Genomic DNA, 21,715 nt, shown 5'->3' with positions numbered 1-21,715 from the left:
TCCCATCAGGAGCACTCTATAAAAATCAAGGAGTCATTTGTAAAGCTAGCTTGAAATAGGTCTCCATAGAGGAGAACACCCAAACCTCCAAATGGCTTGAGGTGATTGTGCTTAATATCTCACAAGCAAGTGTTTGCTGCTCTGCAATGAATGTGTTTTGGCCTATCAAGGACACCTCATCAAAAATTACTAGCTCCAAGTCTTTGTATAGTGCAAATAGTACTTGGAGTTTGTTTGCTGAGAGGCTATGTAATTAGAAGTGATGAGGAATAATTGGAGTGTTGAGGGTATAGTTGTGGTCTCTATGTTGAACTCTACCTTTCCTATGTATGCAAGCAAAGAGATCAGTGATGGGTAGTTCTACATCATAAGTGTACTTGTGCGTGTAGCTCCATAGAATCACTTAGACCAAAAGCAACATGAAAATTTCCCCTATCCCTGTATTCTTAGACAAAAAGAGGTGTAGACAGTGGGGTATATCAATTCTCTTTTATGTCCTCCAAGGCTCACAATTTAGTTTTTGTAGTAAGCTATACCAATTTGCATTTGGCCAGAGCTTGTAGGTTAGTTTCTTAGAGTGGTGGAATTGATTTGTCCTACTTTACATTTTCCTTTTGGCACTGACATCAAATACATCAATGTTGTTTTTCGTGCTATTGAAGTAGATGATGTGCAAGCATTTGCACTTACCTTGCAAGGCGAAGGACATTGTTGAAGTGCTTCTTGTTGGTATCTATGGTGTCATTTTCATTGTACATGTCATGTCACATATGAAAGTTGGCATCCAAGAGGTTCTCTTGTGAGATGACAGGCAAATAAGGTAAGCATGGTTCTCTATACTGGCTCTCACAGTCGTTTGACTTGTTATAATTGTTAAACCATATAACCTTAGGGCACTTTCTTTTCCTTGTATTTGTGATGGCTGCTGTGTTTTCACTAGCAAAGGCTGCTAGATATATGTTTCAAAGTCCACTATTGGAGTGAAGGTATCTAGAGATAATGTCCTCAAAGAATATGTCAATTGATGGTTCCATCCTTTACAACTATGATCATCATTTTAGCAACAACATCCATTCATCAATTGGGTTTGTGTTGATGTATAGACACTCTTGTGTCATAAGTGGCAATAAAAGTGATAGATAAACACCCTGGTTCACCTTTAAATTTACGTTGCTGACTCACCATATTAATTCATTGGTAGGAGCATTTGCATGCAAGCTTATATCAGTGCTATCTTCACATATTCAATCATGGATTGGTCCATTTTTGTGATATATAACATGCAATAAGTAGCTACTCCATGTGTTTTTAAAACATTTGATTGAACATCTATGTTAGCTCCCTAAAGTTTTGACAACAGTGGATTGAAAATGTGTGTACATGTCTTTCGGGTGCCTTTTTAGGGATAGTGTTGGCCTAGAGGCGGAAGCACGCAAAGTCAATATGATATTTGATCTTTGTTACATAAGCCAAGTTGATCAAAGAACGTGCTAAAATCTAGTTGCCCTATTGAATCTAGGGACAAGAATGTTGATATGCTTTATTCCTTTTTACAAATGTTTTCTTGTGCTCATGTCTCTAGATCTTGATTTGAGGAAGCAAAATTTCTTTTATGTCTATTGTGATGATGAACAAAGAACTAAATGTCTTCATTCAGGGATATACATGCTAGTGCTGCCTTCGCCCATAGGAAATCATTGTTGTGTTCACTTCCTTTTTTCTTAAACTTGATGACAAAGAAGCAATCCTCAATGTAGCCAAGAATGTTGTTGTCTCTTAAGAAAGTTATTTAGAGCCTAGAATTTGTGGACTTAATATTGTGATGTGGTTAGTGGGTTTGATCGTTTCAGGTTTCTAGAATACAAGGCAAGGTTAAAGGGTCCTTAATGCTCAAGGATGGTTGCAAGGCATGCAAACAACCCACCAAGGTCTGCCATAGTTTTTCAGAAATAGATAGTGTGATGAAGAAAGTAGCAGGCCCCAATTGTCTAGCCATGGCAAATAGGATTTTTCAGAAGGTGCTTGTAATCTATAGATGTCCAAAGATGTTCAAAGTCAAGATAACCAATTCTAGATTATAGAAGTGTTTCAAAGTTTGTGTGTTAAAGCAATGTGTCCACTTGAAACATACATCCTCTTGTTTAACCTTTTCACATATGCACCCATATAGATAACAATACTAGTTGAACCATTATTTTCAATGTTTTGAACAAAGGATTCTCTGTGCACATGGCAAATTGTCAATCTACATTGGTTAACTCCCATGTTGCAATGTCTTGGTAGGATGTTCACTCAGGTGTATTATAGTTGCATGGTTGCCCAAAGAATTATGTAGGGAATGCTACCATTGAGCAACTCCTCACAAAATGTGCTTTTGGATATGGGTCAATGTGTTTTTGAATAGTGTATATTCCATGAACTAAACTGTTAGTTTCCAAGCCTTTTTATAGTAGATCCATAGGGTCATCTTCAACGTTTGAATGTAGCTCTTGTTCTTGGGTCTATAACTATTTGATATGATCCATCCAAAGAGGATCATTTCAACTTTTTTCTACTTGTCGAGATGGCTACTCAATAGCTCATGCAATTCTCACACTATCAATGTAGCACGTACAAGCTCACTGATGTAGTTGTTTCAATAGTGAAGCTTGCACTTAATTGCAACTGTGACAGTCTCGTCTTCAATTAGAAACCATGGGAGCATGCACTAGGCTCTATCGATGTCTAAAAAAACATTGACGATGCTACCAAACAAGCCTAATTGGCCCTCATATGTTAGCTCATATATATATGGAATGGGAATTCTAATCGATATAAGGGAAACCTCAATGTTATGAAGCTTGTTCATGTATTTTTCATTTGTTGGCAATGAGATGTTTTCCATGGTAAGTGTAGGAATCTTGTCATTTTGTAGATCCTTTAGGAAAAGAGAGCCTACACTTTTGTCTTTCAATCCCATGTCTTGAGTTGCAAGACCATGCACTTGCAAAAATATTTCGTTGATGGATTTAATTTCCTCAAACTCAAAGAGAATGTGAGGGAGCCACAACAAAGACATGGAAATATAGGTGTGCTTTGATTCTCTTTGCATGCAATGCTTGTGCAAACTCTGTGCCTCTTTTTCTTTTGCTAACTAATGTTGTGTGACCAAATTTTGTAGTCAAATTTTTCCATTGCCCTATCTATTATGTGTTTCTTCAGATGCAAGAGAAGGAAAAACCTTAGGATTGGCAACATTTTGTTTAGTAGCGCTTATCCTAATTATATATATCTTCTTGATGATCTTACATGTTGTATTTATTGTGAGGGTGTTTGGAATCAAACAAGATGGTGATATGTTTCATGGGAAATTTTAGGTTATGCATTATTAGGTCACATAATTGGTCTTTGTGCTCCCCTAGTCCATGTAATGTAAGTTTGTTTTGTGTTCTTTTTAAGAAATGGAGTAATTGTGGAAGGTGCATTTCATATGTGTATTATTTATTGCACCTTCCCCTACTTGAATAAGATTGAAATTTTTGAAGCCATTGTAGCATAGCATAATAAATGCATTGGCAAACATGCATGAGAATCTACCTAAAATATCACAATCAAGGCATGTGAATTAAAAGCACTATCGAGCAACTGTGCAATGTGTTTTATGGGCAATGGATGTGCATTTGTACGATTATATAGAAGAGATAATGTACCAAGGTCCACCATTCAATTCTAGTGCCAATGAAACATGCTCATACAACATAATGAGCAACAAATGATAGTTAAATGAAGGTAAAGACTCTTTGAGACATTTAAAACATATGTGTTGCTCAGGTTGCTTTCATGGAAGTTTACGTTCTTTTGAACATGGTGTGGAAGGAGGTCATCATTTAAATCCATGGTCTTTGTTGTGAAGATGTGAGGCAGTGAGGTCATGAGAATTCTCTCTAGCAACTGCAATGTGCAAAGAAGCAAAGTGGGACTTTAAAACTTGCAAATGTAGAACCTAACATGTAAATCAGATAAAATTGCCAACAAGGCATACAATCTAGTAAATTGTTGTGTGAAATGGTCAAAGAAATTATATTGGAATGAAATGTTACATCTTCCATCGTGCTCAAATGAGATTACAAGGTTGGCTCTATTTATCCCACTAGGATTTGTACCTAAGAGCATGGATCGAGCATGGAGAACATTTCCAAGATACAAATCAAGAAATGTAGTATCAAGACTAACTACATTATCAACATGTCTCCCCTTGATGTGGACGGACACCTCGGTTCCTTCCCGCAACAAGTTGCACGCCTTCATAAATGAGACTTGGATGATGGTTTGCATGACATCACATAAAATAGAAGAAAGGGTGCAATGGGTCATGGTGGGGCTGACGTGGGAGATGTCATATGAATTGCGCACATGATCTATGAGTTGAACATTCACATTTGTAAAGTGAGGCATACAGGATATATGTTAAACAAGAAATTAGAAAGGTTAGCACATGTGTGTTAAAAGACTTATGAGAGAGAAGGGAAAGGGATTACCTTCCATCTGTATCCTAGTTTAGACACATGATTGATGAATGCTAATTTAGATCCTCCATGGTAGTTCCATTCGGAATCTCCACCGAAATCATCAAGCCAAATATGCAGACTATGTCCTTGGGACACATATATGACACATTCTTCAAAACATACATCACTATATCATTCTCATTGTATTATTGTATGAGTTGTGATAGTGTATGTTTGCATTCATTGATGAATGTGAAAAGTTCCAAACTAGAAACGGCCTATAGAACAATATTACTTATGGTTGAAAATTTTCCCTTGTTGGTTCTCGTCAAGGGAGATGCCTATTTCACGTAACAACATATTGGGGTCTTCAATGAAAAATGATTGGAACCAGTGAATGCGTCCACCTTAATGATGAGGGTTGTTGCATCAACATGTAAGGAAAGCTTCAAAGTGCCACCTTCTCTTGGGCCCTTCTTGATGATAGTAGCCCCCTCAATTGTGTAGAGGAGTTGACTGCGAAAGCATCCTTCAATTGTTGGATGTATGATTCAGGGACAACTAGTGTCACTCTATCACAACATCCATCATCAATTAGGTCAACTTGGATACAAGCCAAGTTGTTCTCTTCTCATGCTTTTTAGGAGCCATCTGGGATTATGTTCATGTTTTCACATTTGCATTAATGGGTTATTAACTTTCATAAATTACGCTTTAAAGTAGCATGAAAACAATGTGATCACATTGCTTACCGAAAAAAATCACCTAGAAATGGGGTAAAACTATCGCCGGTATTATTCACATAACCAGCAGTAATATGTACATTATCGACAGTAATACTATAGTACCGGTGATGTTGTCCATAATACCGCCGGTGGTAGCTTAAGTACCGACGGTATTGTTGGTTGTAGATTGATAGATTGTCGTGTAACCTAGTGCTATATATTGGTAGAAAGGGCAATAGAAGCTCGTCATTTGATCCGATTGTGGTTCACATCCCAATAAACCCTTTGGTAAGTGGGGAAAGAAAGTGAACCACGATTTGGATTTGAATAGTGGTAAGGCTGAATGGGAAAGGGCAATAGAGGCTCATCATTTGATCCGATTGTGGTTCATATCCCGATAAACCCTTCGTAAGTTGGGAAAGAAAGTGAACCACAATCTAGATCTGAATCGTAGTAAGGCTGAGTGGGGGAGGGTGATTCAGCATTCATTATACTTGTGGGTGTGGTTCTCTACTCCGATTCCTTGCATTTTGGAAAAATTGTAGACCACAAACAGGCCAAAAACATGAGTGCTAGTGAATGCGAGTGTTTATTGTGTGCTCTTAAGGGTGGTATATACTCCGAGTCCTCGCATTTTTGGGAACTTGTGGACCACGATCATGAGTGCCAATGAATGCGATTTGTTAGTGAGGAGTCTTAAATAAGGCATGGAGAGAAGGGGGAGATGAGATGGTAATGATTTGAGCAAAAGCAAGGCACATGTTGCGACTACAAATGCACAATCAAAAATGCATGAAACTAGAAATGTTCATCCACAACCTTCAAGAGTTGTGACTAGGCAAACTATGGATGCATCGAGTCGTGCCCATGCAGTATTCATATGCCATATAATGTTCCCGAGGTTGAGCAAGCAGTTGTAGAAGAGGATCTCAATGCCGAAATGGGTACTACCCCAATGCTTGATCCACCCAGTGAGGTTGTTAACCAAGATACGGGGAGAGGATCTATGCAGGTGTCACAATCCTCTCAAAGAGGTATTCCACCTACATAGGGAAAAAAATGTAAGTCATATGGTTCAGAATGGGACTTTGTCATTAATGTTCATGACTAAGTTGAGTGGAAATGCACATATTATGAAATACAAAAACCAAGGGGAGCACCTTCCATAAGGGGTCACTTGCTTGGTGACTCAAGAAAGGGCATTTAGCGTTTTGTGGCCCCAGGAGCTGTTGTAGCAGCGCTCATACCTTGACAAAGAAGTCTAAATAAATCAATTTGGGAAAGTCAAGGTGTAAGTGGTGTTAGATATCAATGCTCCACTCTCGTGTAACTATGCGAGAACCAGCTAACTCTACTTGTAAGCCCCCCATATGAGGAGAAGGCATTTGAGTAGCTCGGTTATCCGGTAGGTCCTGGTTTGGACACCAGATGGGGGCCATGTGTGGCCTGATGGTTGGATGGCTTCAGATAGAGTTGGCACACCACCAACTAGGCTACATGCAAGTGTGGGAAGGCATCCCTTAACTGACCGCACTGAGGGTAGACGGAGCATTTCTCGGGGCAGCCCACCACTCTCGGTTTGCGGGGCCCGTTTGGAGCCTCAGATGATCCTGGATGGCTGGGCTGAACAAAGACCGTAGATTAGTTTCTCTGTTTTGCACACTGGTTCTATCGTATGGTCGGTGGCCTATTTCGGGACTGACCCCCAGTTGACCGTTTTGGGCAGACTGGGTCGATAATCCAATTGAGCCTAACCGACTACGACTGGTGGCTATATAAGAGCAAGCCCGTGGAGCCCATTTCATCACTGGCTACAGCAAAACTGATTCCTTAGCATCTGTTTCCAGCCTGTTTCCAGCATGCCATCGAGCTTCTTTCACAAGAGCGCACAGTTGGGAGGCGGCGCCATCTATTATATCAGTTGTACAGTAATCAAATTTTTGATTCTCCATACTATCTTGTTTTCTCTCTTGCATACGAGATCCTGTTATCTGTTGACCACAGATGTATTATTTTCTTACATGGTATCAGAGCCTGGACTCTAGCAAGAAGATTTGGTAGTGTGTTTTCTGTTTGCGAGCAGATTGTGATAGATAGCCTAGCCCGCAAGATTGCGAATCCCACCATTCGGCGAAAGCGGAAAGTTGGATGGCTCTAACTATCCACTCTGGAAGTTCAAGATGAAGACCATCCTAAGCGCATATGAGCTTTGGGACACTACTACTGGGGTGGATGTGAGGCGGCTGGTTGCGACGGATCCAGCCAATGCAAGACAACATATAGTACCAATTGTGGATGAGATTCTCGTGTGGACAAGAAGAAATGCAGATGCACTGTGTTCTATTGTCTACAGTGTTAGTGATTGCGTCATGGCGTTAATTCAACATGTAACCACAGTGGAGGAGGCATGGACGGTCTTGAAAAATCAATACGAGACCACGAATCAGACGCAGATTTAGAATCTGGAGACTCAACTCGTAAACGAGAAGTTGTTTGAGTCTGAAGCGGTAGAGAAGTTCATCACCAAGGTGAAGAATCTGCGCGATCAAATGACTGCGATTGGCATCACCATCACCAGCAAGAATCTAGCACGAAGGTGCATACGGATTCTCCCACCAAAGTACGACGGTCTTGTTACGGCGCTGAATACGTAGAATTGAAATCTGCCCCTCAACTTTGAGGATTTCAGCGCGATGCTTCTGGAGGAGGAGATACGTCAAAAGATGAGGACTGGAGAAGATTCGGCTTTTTGGACCGTATCAAAGAAAGGTAAGGGTAAGGACTTTGGTAACCCATCTTCTTCTGATGATAAAAAGAGAAAGAAGAAGATCAAGTGCTTCTATTGCAACAAGGCAGGGCACAAGCAGAATGAGTGCCGAAAGAAGATTGCAGATGAGAAGAACGGAGTAAAGAAAGAGTCTAGCAACTGCGTGCAAGCAGTACCAATAGAGCTAATTGTCGCAATTGAGGAGATTTGTACGGAGGCAGTTTATGTACCTGCGGATGAACCGTGGATCATTGATAGTAGTGCATCGTGCCACATGACTAGTCGGAAGGATTGATATACCTCTCTACAGCCGGTAGGGAATGACATCCTAGTAGCAGTCAACAATGATGCAAAATGTCCAGCAAAAGGAAAAGGTACGATTGCTCTCAAGTCAGATGGAGTTGTAAAACAGTTGTCTGGTGTTCTTTATGTGCCAGATATCAAGAGGAACTTGTTGTCCGTTTCCGTGATCACGGATCGGGACCTCAAAGTTCAATTCGATAAGAATGGTGCACAGATTCTGGATCTTCAAGGGAAGGTCATTGGTAAAGGTACACGGCGCAACAACATTTACGAACTCTCTGATTTCAGTGCTCGAGCGGATGTGAAGAACACTAAGCTCTAGCATGAAAGGTTTGGTCATCTAAACCTTAGTTCTTTGAAGGAGATGCATAAAAGTGGAATGATTGCAGACCTACTAGAAATTTCAAATCTGCCCGATGTATGTGAAGCTTGCATGATGGGCAAGTAGCATCAGCATCCCTTTCCTAAAGAGACCAGCAGGGCAAAGGCTCCTCTAGATCTCGTTCACACGGACCTCTACGGAAAGATGGAGACGGAAGCTTTGGGTGGTTCCTACTACTTCATGATGCTGATCGATGACTATAGTAGAAGAATATGGATATACTTCCTGAAGACTAAAGATGAGGCGTTTAGTAGGTTCAAGGAATGGCATGTAATGGTTGAGAAAGAAACGGGGAGGAAGGTGAAGAAGTTGAGATCAGACAGAGGTGGAGAGTTCACATCAATTGAATTCGAAAGTTACTGTAAAAGTCACGGAATCAAGAGGAAGAAACCCCCGCCACATAGATCACAGCAAAATGGAGTAGCAGAACGCAAGATGCGTGTCATCTGCGAAATGGGCCAAAGTATGATGAAAGGGAAAGATTGCCAAAGACTTTCTGGGCTAAAGCATGTAACACTGCAATTTACATCCTGAATCGTAGCTACACGAAGGCTGTGAATGGGATGACTCCACTGCAAGCCTTTTCTGGTAAGAAACCTTCAGCTGCACATTTCGGAGTTTTTGGATGTGACTGTTTTGTGCATGTCCCTGATGCTACCAGGACCAAATGGGAACCGAAGAGCTGGAAGTGTATTTTCTTAGGCTACAGTGAAGAGGCGAAGGGTTACCGTCTCTATAACCCTATTACCAAGAAGGTAATTGTAAGTCGCAATGTGTTCTTCTCAGAACAGTCGCATCAATTGGAGGAGGATGCTTCCTTCCCAAACAACCAGGACCAAGATATCCATCCAGTACCGCCACCAGTAGCAGACCGAACTCCCCCAACGGTGCTTGGGAGGATTCAAGACAAAGAAGATGAAGAAGAGCCTGCAGAACCACAACGGCAACGGCCATTCCCGAAGTGGGTAAAGCAGCTTTTGGATGGCAGAGAACCTCCAGCCATTGAGGAGGAACCATCCGAACACCGCTGTCCAAGAGATTAGAGGAGCAAAGAAGGGCGCAGGAATACTTGGTCAACTATGCTTTGATGACAGAAGTGATCCATGCTGATGAACCCAGTGTCTTGAAGAGGCACAGGGCGATGATAGGTGGATGGAGGCTATGTAGTCGGAGTATGGCTCCATAATGAAGAACAACACTTGGGACCTTGTGGATCGACCACCAAAAAGCAAGGTAATCGGAACCAAGTGGGTGTACAAGACCAACTACAAGTCCGATGGCATGTTGGATAAGTACAAGGCTCGGCTCGTGGCAAAAGGATTTGCACAAGTACATGGTTTTGATTATGAAGATACTTTTGCTCCCACAGCTTGACTAACCATAATTCGCAGTGTTTTGGCTTTAGCTGCCCAAGGAAGTTGGCCCGTGTTTTAGATGGATGTGAAATCCGCCTTTCTGAATGGAGATCTTAAGGAGGAGGTATACGTGGAACAACCACCAGGTTTTGAGATCCCTGGTTCAGAAGGTAAAGTCTACAAACTAAAGAAGGCACTTTACGGGCTGAAACAGGTCCCACGAGTGTGGTACCAGCGAATTGATGCCTACTTTCTACAAAATGGGTTCAGGAGGAGCCCATTAGATGCAAATTTGTATATCTTCAGAGAAGGAGGCAGGTGTATGATCATGGTCCTTTATGTGGACGACCTTGTCATAACAAGGAACCATGAAGAGAAGATCTCGTAGACGAAGCATTTGCTAGGAAGAGAGTTTGAAATGACAGACCTCGGACTGATGCATTTTTGTTTGGGGATTGAAGTTTGGCAAGAGCCGAAACAGTTCTTCATTTCACAGCTGAAGTATGCTGGAGAGATACTGAAGGCATTTGGCATGGCTGAGTGCAAGACAGTTGGTACCCCTATGGAGGTTGATGCGAAGCTCTCAAACGAGGATTCATCACCACTGGTGGATGAAGCAAAATACAGAAGGCCTGTGGGTAGCTTGATTTACCTGTGCAACACACGGCTGAACATCGGTTTTGCGACTGGTGTACTAAGTAAGTTTTCCAATAAGCCCCGAGAGAACCATTGGAGGGCAGGGATGTGGGTGCTGAAATACATCAAAGGCACACTTGATTATGGCATCATCTATACCAAGGGCAACATCTTGACCGGATTCTGTGACTCGAATTGTGCAGGAGACGTGGACAGCAGGAGATCAGTGACAGGGTACTGTTTCTCACTTGGATCTGGAGTTGTGTCATGGGTCAGCAAGAAGCAACCCACAGTTGCTCTTTCTTCTACCGAGGCTGAGTACAAATCTGCATGCTTTACTTCTAGCGAGGCAGTGTGGTTGAGGAGGATTTTGGGGGACATGGGTGCAGTGCAAAACAAGCCTACGCAGTTATCATGTGACAATCAGAGTTGCATGGTGATTGCAAAGAACCCGGTGTTCCACACTTGCACAAAACACATTGAGATTCAATATCACTTTGTACGCGAGCTCATCATGGATGGAGAGGTCGACTTGGTGTACTATCCGACTACAGAGAATGCTGCGGACATCTTCACAAAGGCTCTTGGAAGAGACTTGCTGGAGAGGCATCTTCATCGACTTGGCATTGGGCTGAAAAATTAAGTTCACCTGCAGGTGGACATTGAGGGGGGGTGTTAGATATCAATGCTCCACTCTCGTGTAACTATGCGGGAACCAGCTAACTCTACTTGTAAGCCCCCCATATGAGGAGAAGGCATTTGAGTAGCTCAGTTATCCGGTAGGTCCTGGCTGGACGGCTTCAGATAGAGTTGGCACATCGCCAACTAGGCTACATGCAAGTGCAGGAAGGCATCCCTTGACTAACCGCATTGAGGGTAGATGCAGCGTTTCCTGAGGCAGCCCACTCTTGGGTTGGGGGGCCCATTTGGAGCCTCAGATGATCCCGGATGGCTTTGGGCCGAACGGATACTGTAGGTTAGTTGCTCTGTTTTGTGCACTGGTTCTATCGTATGGTCGGTGGCCTATTTTGGGACCAACCCCCAATCAACTGTTTTGGGCAGATTGGGTCGGTCACCCAATTGAGCCTAACCGACTATGACTGGTGGCTATATAAGAGCAAGCCCGTGAAGCCCATTTCATCACTGGCTACAGCGACCCTGATTCCTTAGCATCCAGCCTCCGTCTTCTACTGTTTCTAGCACGCCACCGAAGCTTCTTTCACAGGAGTGCACGGTTGGGAGGCAGCACCATCTATTGTATCAGTTCTACAGTAATGAAGTTTTTGATTCTCCATACTATCTTGTTTTCTCTCTTGTGTATGAGATCCTGTTATTTGTTGAGCACAGACGTGTATTATTTTCTTACAAATGGAGTAGAGTTTGCAAGCACACATGGTGACAGAAGTACAAGTGTTGCATGCTCCCATGCCATAAAACCTTGTGTGGACACTAACATGCAAGATAGATCTCCACATATGGCTCGTGCAGCTAGATCAACAACTACAACTCCTAATTTCAATCAGCCCATGGAAAAGCAAGACAGGCTTGGCTGAGGTGGGTAGATTGGCTTTGTGTTGATTTTTCAATCATATCTAAGGAGTACCCAAACCATATTCATGCAAGGCCAAAAGCAGCAAAGTCGAGGCATATATTGAATAGAATTATAGGGAAAGAATTGTTCACTAACATACACAGTTACAACACTGAAACCCATAGATTTAGGCATGCTCATAGCTGCCAGAGTGTTAGTAGAGACCACGAGTCGGCCTAACCTGATTGTTGCTAGAGCAAGCCTCATCTATTAGATGGGAGGTTTCCATAATGAAGGCATGGACTCAAAGGACACGGTAGTATCCAGACAGAGCTACAATGAGTGCATTCACAAGGAGGGAGCGATGAATACCAATACCATGCAGAATGGAGGTCGCTTCATCAATTCTAGTTTTTGGGCCCTTCTGACAAGTTTTTACAAGCTCTGCAAAAAAAAAAGAGAGGAGTAAAAGCATCAATGTAAAGGAAGTTGGAAGTTGAAAATACAAAATCTAAAGAGAAGATCGATAACATGAAGAACCTCTCTCAACATTGTCACTTTCTGTGTCCATGGAATTGTTCGAAATGTCAACCTCTGCCATCACTCGAATGTCCTCTCTAGTGGCACTTGCACTATCCGAAAGGAATGATCTATAGTAGCTGAACTAACATCAATCATATAAGAGGAAGCAATTCGGTGCCTATTCAATTTTGAAGACCCATTTATGGAAAACCACACTTACCTTTTGAAGACCCATGTAATCGTTAGAAGACAAACAGAGTCGGTCTCATTAAGAACCTCTAATAAACAGAGGAGATATCTCCAAATAGAGGTGATATCTCCCACCCAAGATGTAGCCTTCAATTCATCATTCCTGGTGAACCATGAATCCCTTGCATGTATCCACGGAGAAGGAAATATGAAGCACATGTAGATCTATACACAATCTGGACCATATATGAGGCATATGCACGAAAAATTGCAAGACGACAGAAGCTCCATCCGCATACAAAGGCATTGACATGTTGTACGAGTAAATACGACCTGTACTATGCTAGGGAAACAACCACATTCTTCCCTTGAGGTGCACTGTTCTACGCAGCCAATTTCTTTAGAGCATGCACGAGATGGAGGAAATGAAAGTCGCATGCCAATGAACATGCAACAACAACTACATGCAAAAAGAATCTTCTAGCACCCTTTCTGGACTAATAAGGTGCAACACAAAATGCATCAATTTCTAAATCCTAAAATATCCTAAATTTCCCTTTTTGAGTACTCTTATCTTCGCTTAAGCCTTCCCCAAGGGGAGGCCAATTACAAGTGGAAATTCACAAAATGAGTTTGATCCGCCCATGGAGCACGGAATAGAATTAGAGGATGACTTTCGGGTGGGGTGGTTCATAACTACCTGACGGTCATCAAGCTGCTAATTTGTGTCACCAAGCTGTGATTGATATTGGTGTAGCAGTTGGAGGAGATGGAATGAGCCAATCATGTAGCACTCGAAGGAGCTGACCATGGAGTGCGTGGTCTTTATCGACGAGACATAAATCTTTTGTGTCAGTGTCCGGGCCGGTCCCTCGTATTGGGCCAACTAGAACACCACCACGTTTTGGAGGATGGTGGGAGCTTGGTGTGAACTGACCTTGTAGGAGTGTCTCAAAGGAGACAATGCTAATAAGAACCTGTTCATGCGAGAGCTCAGGTTTGCAGCCAAGCTCTACCTGTCGGCAACTGGTTGCCTACTCAAGAGCAAGGGTGCAAGGAGTAATTAAGTCTTCGCTCCAAAATCGCCAACAGTGAACCCATATTGAAATTCCCAGTTTCGAAACCACCTCTAGCGCCTGAACATGTGAGAAGGGGAGTCTCATGGGAACTTGTGAAGGAGCGTGTGCTCCGTTCAACCCTTTTTTTTTTCTCTTGAAAGTGCCGCCGCCGCCCCATATGGGGTGACCAAGATAGGATCCGGACGTGCCACTGGGGCTTGGACTCAGGACCGGCAGATACACACCCATACGTTTTAGCGGCATAGTCTAAAAGTTGTTGGCTCTCCTTCCCAACAATGCAGGTTCTTGCAGTCTCTAGCCTGTTTAACCTCAGCTCCTCTGCACTCAAGGTACTTGTCCTTTCTGCTCTCTTGCAATCAATCCTGCCATCCTTGATTCTTTTGCTTGCCTCGTTAGTTTGCACAGTTGCCATTGTTGCATTCAGCAATTTCGCTTTTGCTTGCAGCAACACATCTCGTTTCTTGCACGGAAATCTGCTCCCTGCACAGGTATTTTTGGTTCTTTGCCTTGCAGCTGTTGTGATTTTGGCCTTGGTACCCCCCTGATTATGATGAAATGTTCACCAGCTTTTTGCAATTGGAGATCCATGTCTTATCATCATTGCGATCACAATGACCGGTTTCGAATCCTGAAGGTAACTTTTCCGCAGGTTGTACGACATGGAAGATGAAATACACTGCCTCCGTACCGCACCCGAAGTTCTTATATCAGATCTTTCTGGCAGGAAGAGCTTTGCTACTCCCGCTACCTCAATGTATACAACCGTGTCGTTGAGGTCGGTGATCTGTTACTGTGAGGAGCGAATCCTGAAATTTTGCCTCAAGCTTAGAATTGTTCAACGACAGCCAAGACATGCATTTTCCACATTTCTTAGTGCACTTTTGACGTATTAGATCACACTTTCAATTTAGATCTCACCAAATTTGGAAGGATCTGGATTGGTTGCAGTTCCCTGTAGAAAGTGCCAACCGGGACGCTACCAGCAAAACTGTTGATTACGATGTAGTTGGATCGAAGACAGTTTCCTTCCACTTTTGCGCAGTTTTCCCATTCAGTTCCTCAACAAAGTCAGTGACGCTGATCAAAGAATATGCCCAGGCAAGTGGCGCGACTCTGCTGATCTTCTACCTCATGCCTGAAATATTTACTGGCACATTATCTGCTGTAAACCCACAAAGCAGCTTCGCTGGTCTCCCATGATGTCTGCAATAAATTGAGGAAAGCAATCAAGTATTTGGATGCATTGTCCCCCAAAATGCAGACTGGTGGTCTTTTCTTTCAATCCCATTGTCTTATGAGAAGGCCGCTTCTCTGAAAACAGTTGTCTTGCAGGGGGCAAACGATTTCATGTATGGAGTCCCTTGTGGTGGTTTCTCTGAAAAGCACGAGTCTTTGGAGGATTGCGTGAGGCAGGAGCTCTCAGAGGAGGTTTGATTGTCTGGAATCTTCTTATAAATGAGAGTGTTGATTGAGAAAGCATGTTTCTTCCAAATCAAATGTTGGTATTTAATGCGTCCTATGTAAGATGAGCTTATTGGGAACATGGTAAACCTGCTGATATAATGAACCAACTATAAAAGAGTGACGTGGGCATGATCCAACTTTGTGATCTGGCTGGAGGCCAGCATACCATTAGATTATAGATAAGCATACCACATAGATCTTCATGCAATAATTAATATTAATGCCATGCAACAAACATTTTTGCGCAAAATGCAGTAGGCTAAAGGAAGACTCTCATTTTTTCTTGGTGGCATGACTGGGCAGCCTAGGATGAATTGCTAAAGTATACATTTTCAGCTTCCAAACTTTCTTTGCAATTGCCTTAAAAATGAATTTAGAATGCCGGACAGGTAATAACAATGAGGACCTTGAGTCAGGTTCCAAGGTCTCAACAAACTTGAAGTAAATGCTTAGTGTCTAACGAATGGACTTGTTGGGAAACCCAGGCTGGCCTCATCTGTTGAATGGGACATGGTTCAATTTTTTGAACAATTATCAATAACTAGATTTTTAGTTGTGTGCCAAACATGCTTGTAGTCTACAAAGTTCGCCTTCCCCAAATAACATTTTTGGGCTTCCACTGACAGTCATTTTCTTAGCCTCTTAATTGATAAGTACAGTTGGAAAAAGATTTTCAGCTCATTTAAAAAGAAAGAGCATTTTACACATCAACGAATTTCATTTACGAGTCTTGGCAGCTGCAGACCCCTATGCATCAGAAGTCACTACCATTGTGACGCCTTCCATTTAAAAGAGGGCTTTACCATGGTATGACTGAATTGTGCAGTGTTATATTCTGACAGTCCTGTCATTAGGAAGGCTATATGCAAGAGAAGGGCTACTTTCAGGTGCTAGGCATTGCGTATTTGTGTGAACTCTTATTTTCATTTGGTGCTTTGGCTTATGATACATACAGGCACATTTGCAAAGAGGCAAATTGATAAAGCTCATACCAGATGGACATCCAGGAATCTTGGAGGTAGATTGATTTGACATGATAGTGCACGGGTTTTAATAAATCTAGTTTGGAATTTCATGTTGAGCATTTTCACTCTGGACTATGCCTTGTTCATTGCATCGACTTGCAGGTGAAATGGTGTCGAAATAGATTCAGCCCTTATCTAGTTCTAGACCCTGAGGTACGTCATGTCATCATACTTGCAACTCTTTTTCTTATCTCTGTAAAACAAGCATTCAATACTTTTTTGTTTTGACTGCTGAAGCAGTAGTAGAAACGCGGGATTGAAGTCTTGAATTTTTTGGTCTTGAAATTTGGAGTGGGTGGGCTGGGAGTATTGTCCAATTTGGATACACACACAAACTTTGCTCAAAGTTTTAATGCAGTTTTGTGATCTGGAGTGTCTGATATACAATGTTGGTGACAGGCAGATCCAACTCCGCAACCCCAAGATCCAGAAGAGATCATTGAGGTTTTAAATGTGGATTTGCCAACTTTGAAGAGCATCATGTATGGTGGAAACATGATGTTGCCTTCCATAGTGACTTGCAACATGGCCTTGAATTACTTGCATGAACATCACCACCTCTGACTAGTAGTCCATCTGGGCTATGCCCAAATTCATTGTTCTTTGAAGGCAGGGAACCACTTGGGTGGAGTCCCACAGTTTTAGCAGGTATCTGCAGCTTTTTATACAGGAAATGCATGGAAGGTACTATGTCTAATGAAGTTCATATAGCATGCCTTCATCGTCTATACTAGCACACATTTTTCAAATGTAAGGGTCATTTTATGTCTGCTGACATTTCACAGAACATGATAAAAGACTTAACCATGTTCCGGTTTTGGATTGTAGTTGGCAGCAATAATGTGTTCCCCCCCCCCCCCCCCCCCTTCTCCCCCCCGAGAGAGAGAGAGAGAGAGAGAGAGAGAGAGAGAGGGTACAATTCCGGACACATGTAAAGAAGTCCAGTCAGTTTTGATTTAATTTTGTGTACATTACGTCATTCAAACTGTGTAGATGCCAGGAGTCGTGTTGAATCTTTCCTCACCTTTCCTTGAAGCACTATCATCATTTGGAGTCGAGGCATGCTCTTAGCTGTGTGTTTGGGCAAGTACTTCATGCAATCATGATGATCTCCCAAATTGTAAACACCAAGCAAGCTCTCTGACAAAGGCTTCCTTACTGTTGGAATCCTACTTTTTGGTCTACAACAATATTTTGTTACATACCCATAGATGTCAATTAAAACCTGTGACTTTCAGTGGCATCTTGAGCATGTACTTTACATCTCATTTGCATAATTTCTACATCAATATCCATTGGGGGTGAACATGAGCTATTCCCAAAGTATTCAAGTGGTTGGTTGACAGAAGCAAATTAGCCACATTTGCAAGCTTTGCACTTGATTAGAAGTTTGTAACCGCCACCTTAGCTAGTTGATGATTGTGTTATTTGATTCAAGTAGTTGCCTTTCTTCTATTAGCTTACGGTTCTTAGTTGAATCCAGCTGTCCTTCCAAATAATCATCTACTTTGGAGACAATCAATACAAGTGTGAATTCGGAGTAGTGAACATATTCTGTTCGCTTAATGCAATTAAATTCTAATATTAGTTTTAGTTCTTTCACACTAACTATTTTTGGTAACCCTAGGTAGTTTTCAACCTTGTGAGTGACTATCATGAGATTGAAACTGCACTATGTGTGTTTTTAGAGGATGAGTTTGGGAATGTTCCTGGATTCATCTAGGTATATATAACTATTTTTGGTAACCCTAGGTAGTAATTGGTATAAAAGCCTTTGTTACTTCTAAAAGAAAGTCACAACAATGTTGGCTCCTAAATGTATCCCAATTATGCTGGTTCCCAATTATGCTGGTTCCTACCATTGTTTGACATTAGCTATTCTCAAACCATGGCCTTTGTAGCTATCCATTCCTTTGGTCCAATAAATCGATTCCTATCAACATTCAATTATAACAAAAGCAGCCTCATTAAATTTGTGCCCAAAATGTATACTCAGTAAAGATCATTTAGGCAATGAAGACACATGTTAAAGAAGCAAGTAGTCAGACCATTAAACAAAAAGTGGATCAAGCTTTAGCCAAATAGAAAATAGGATGGAGTTTTGGCTCAAAATCAACCTCACTAAATTCGTGCCCAAAATGTATACTCACTTTAGATCATTGAAACGATGGAGACACATGTTAAAGAAGCAAGTAGTCTAACCATCAAGCAGTAAGTGGGGAAAACCTTAGTTGGATAGAAAATAGGATGGAGATTTGGATGCTTGAATGTTGCCACCAGACAGGACGTGTTTTCCTTTTAAAGTAAAGGATCTTTGAGCAATTAGGTTCAACTATTTTTTGACGCCATTGGATTTAGCAAGGGGATATTGTGAGATACTTATGAAGCTTAAAAAGGCACGTTAGATAGCTTTTCAAACTCATAGATGGCCTCCATGGGTTCATTGTGAGGCCTTTTGGGTTATCCAACGTATCTAGTACTTTCCAAAGGGTGATCACAAATTACTTGTAAAATTTATTCAATTAGGCATAGTGGTTGCATAAATTAATGATATTCTAATTCATAGCCATTTATACATAAAGTTTTTTCTTTGAAGTGTGTGTATTGGATGCATGCTTGCATCTCTCTCTCTCTCTCTCTCTCTCTCTCTCTCTCTCTCTCTCTCTCTCTCTCTCTCTCTCTCTCTCTCTCTCTATGTGTGTGTGTGTTCTCATTTCCCATGCCCATCTTTCCTCCACTTTGTTCCTTTTCTTTCCATTCAAACTGTGCAGTGCAAAATTGCGCGTCCAATCATTGCCTTTGGAATCTTTCAAAATAATGTTATGTATTGTGTCACCTTTGGCAATTTCCCTGCTTGTGTTAATTGAAATGTTATCTCTTAGTGATGATACTTACATCATGGACTCCCCTGAGCTCACCTCTCTACATCTCGTGCAACCCCTACTCCCGTTTTACGTATCTCTCTTGTTGTGACCCCTTTGCACTACGCCTACAACTGGTGATGTCTCACTTCATGTCTCGACACTTACCATCTCTATGGTGTTGGAATGCTCCTGCCACGATGCTTCTCCACTGGCTTTCTACTCAAGTGGCTGTCTACTAGCTTGGTTATTGAGTGACAGAACACCCTTCTGCTTCGTGGATCTTGTTTTTTACTCTATTCTTCTTCTCTTAGCTATCCTTGGAAACACCAGCCCTTTGTAGCACCATTGTGTTCTCCATTCATCTACGGATGCCTCAATTATGCTCTTTCATACTGGGATATTCATCTCGTTCTCTACTAGTTCTACCTTGACATGATCCGAGCTCTTACCCCTGAAGCATGCTAGTGAAACTTTGTGGTGACTACTGGTTCTGGCTCCTTTCTTTTCTTATTAGCTCTAAGGCAACTCTGTGTCTCTTCTCCCACACACTGTGCTTTGTACAGTGACAACTCTTTGGCTCGTATGTCCTTCATAGTCCAAGATGCTTACTTCTGTCTCCCTATTGTTTTATGAGGCGACTTGCCATCCCCTTTGTTTTGGCTCCTTAGTGTCAAGTTCATTTATTTGTCCCTCTTCTATATATATATATATACATATATACATACATACATACAATGTAGCCCAATCTAAAGTAAAACCAGTCAAATGAACCAATAAGTTCAATGAGTTGAATTTAATCCAATCTATTAAAACTAAAACCACAATTAGTTCAATGATTTTTCTATAAGACTAAAGTCTATTCACACCTAAATTAAAGTCAAAGATGCCTAAAAAAGTCTTATTTTCACCCTAACTTTGAGGAGCCATAAATTGCTCAATTGAAGCCCAAACTGGACACACAATGAAAGAGCATGTTGTGACAAAAAATTCCAATACATTTGACCATTTTTTATACATCATTTCCCAGGCCAATCTTTGCACAAAATTTAAGCTCATTTTGAAGGAAAAATCACATGTCAGAATTATTTTCAGTCTTCACTAATAGGTTTGGCCATTTAAAGGCAAATTTTATACAAAATTTGTGAAGATTATTGGATAATTTTGTCAGAATATTACTCAAAGGGAAACACTTCATCGATAAATTAGCATTGTTCAACAAGGACATCATCAGTTGAAGAATTTCAACATCAAATCTGGCTGAGATCTTGGCTGACTTGGTCAGCCAATTGGTATACCCAAGTTACATAAACCTTCATGGTCGTCAGTTGTCTAATGGGGTTGGCCCTTGTAGGGTCATCTATCTGACGTGTTAATTGTCCCTACTTAGGCTAATTTGGTTGGCTCAGGAAGGGGTGCCAAATTGTCCTCCCCTCATCTATCATCCTGCTCCAACCTTTCTAGAGAGTTGCAGTGGTAGAAGTATAGCAATAGCAGTGCCTTTTGGTTTCCTTGCACTAGGCTCAGAGCTAGGCACAGTTTTGTGAAGAATTGTACTTGATTCCCACATATTATGGAGCCTAAAAGTTATCTTTTGTTTCCTATCATCTCTACTATACTTTCAAATGGTGGCACTAAATCAACTCATGTAGATCTATTGACCATTCAAGCGATGCTTCAAGCATTTTAATGAATCCACTAAACATATAAAATCAACAAACATTTACCTTGGCTATTACAATTAGGATGAGGAAACAAAGGTAAACCAATAAAGCATTGTGGACCATTAACTCAATGCAACATGTGCATTGCAACAACAGAAGTTGGTCAGGAAAATGATCAATCGGCCCCTTTTTCCTCATCTTTGGATGGAGAGCGACCTTTCATCTCACAAGCTGTCAACCCCGAGCCACTATCAAACCTTGTCAATAGGAAAGTCAAAACTCCAACAGTGTGATCAAGCAAAGACTATGCCAGGGTAGCACCTACAAAAGGATGTGACTCCACTATGGGCTTAAGAAAGCAAGGCTCTAGTGAGCTCTTCTAGTGCTAGCATGTAATCCATTTGGCAACCTCTACTCCTTGGGTAGAGCACCTAAGGTGTGGCCTAGATCCACTCCTCAAGATCGAGAGAAAACCCCCACAATAGGGATAAGCTCCACCTATCAAGTTAGTGAGACTGAGGTCAATGTCTTGTATAAGATCGCATGACATGAAGCTGAGCTAAATTAATAGAAATTTTGGTGCAATGTATAGAAAGGTTTACATAAGTGCCATTTTGTCTCGCTTTTGAAGTTGTTACATCCTTTTTTTGCAAAAAAGAAGTTTTTAAATCCTATTGATATAAAGTACATTGTAAAAATTTCATGACATGGAAATAAGTTCAATT

At 41.6% G+C, this 21,715-nt stretch overlaps 1 protein-coding gene across 2 annotated transcripts; it reads left to right on the top strand.

Annotated features, from left to right (window-relative positions):
* Nucleotides 1-14,082: 14,082 nt before the first annotated feature.
* On the top strand, nt 14,083-17,233 carry LOC147889678 (uncharacterized). 2 transcript variants are annotated; one of them, XM_087391730.1, is made up of 9 exons: nt 14,083-14,305; nt 14,422-14,464; nt 14,543-14,610; nt 14,701-14,751; nt 14,925-15,074; nt 15,309-15,404; nt 16,396-16,458; nt 16,568-16,618; nt 16,869-17,032. In XM_087391730.1, the coding sequence occupies exons 1-9, from the start codon at nt 14,252-14,254 to the stop codon at nt 16,914-16,916; spliced, it is 624 nt and encodes a 207-aa protein (XP_087247856.1). In that variant the 5' UTR covers nt 14,083-14,251; the 3' UTR covers nt 16,917-17,032. The 2 variants fall into 2 exon arrangements, with proteins under 2 accessions (XP_087247856.1, XP_087247855.1); XM_087391729.1 differs by having other exon boundaries at nt 14,085-14,305; nt 16,865-17,233.
* The last annotated feature ends 4,482 nt before the right edge of the window (nt 17,234-21,715 follow it).

This window comes from Dipteris shenzhenensis, chromosome 20, assembly GCF_047967505.1.
Source record: "Dipteris shenzhenensis isolate YYH24624 ecotype China chromosome 20, Dip_SZ_1.0, whole genome shotgun sequence".
Classification (NCBI taxonomy): Eukaryota; Viridiplantae; Streptophyta; class Polypodiopsida; order Gleicheniales; family Dipteridaceae; genus Dipteris; species Dipteris shenzhenensis.
Note: the sequence above shows the minus strand (reverse complement) of the source record. Positions and strands in the feature narration are given on the sequence as shown.

Excerpts from the sequence above, each read along its gene's own strand:
- LOC147889678 (XM_087391729.1), top strand. The coding sequence starts at position 14,252 with ATGCAGGTTCTTGCAGTCTCTAGCCTGTTTAACCTCAGCTCCTCTGCA. Across the intron at positions 14,611-14,700 it reads ACCGGTTTCGAATCCTGAAG|GAAGAGCTTTGCTACTCCCG; the intron begins GTAACTTTTCCG and ends TCTTTCTGGCAG. Across the intron at positions 16,459-16,567 it reads GACATCCAGGAATCTTGGAG|GTGAAATGGTGTCGAAATAG; the intron begins GTAGATTGATTT and ends ATCGACTTGCAG.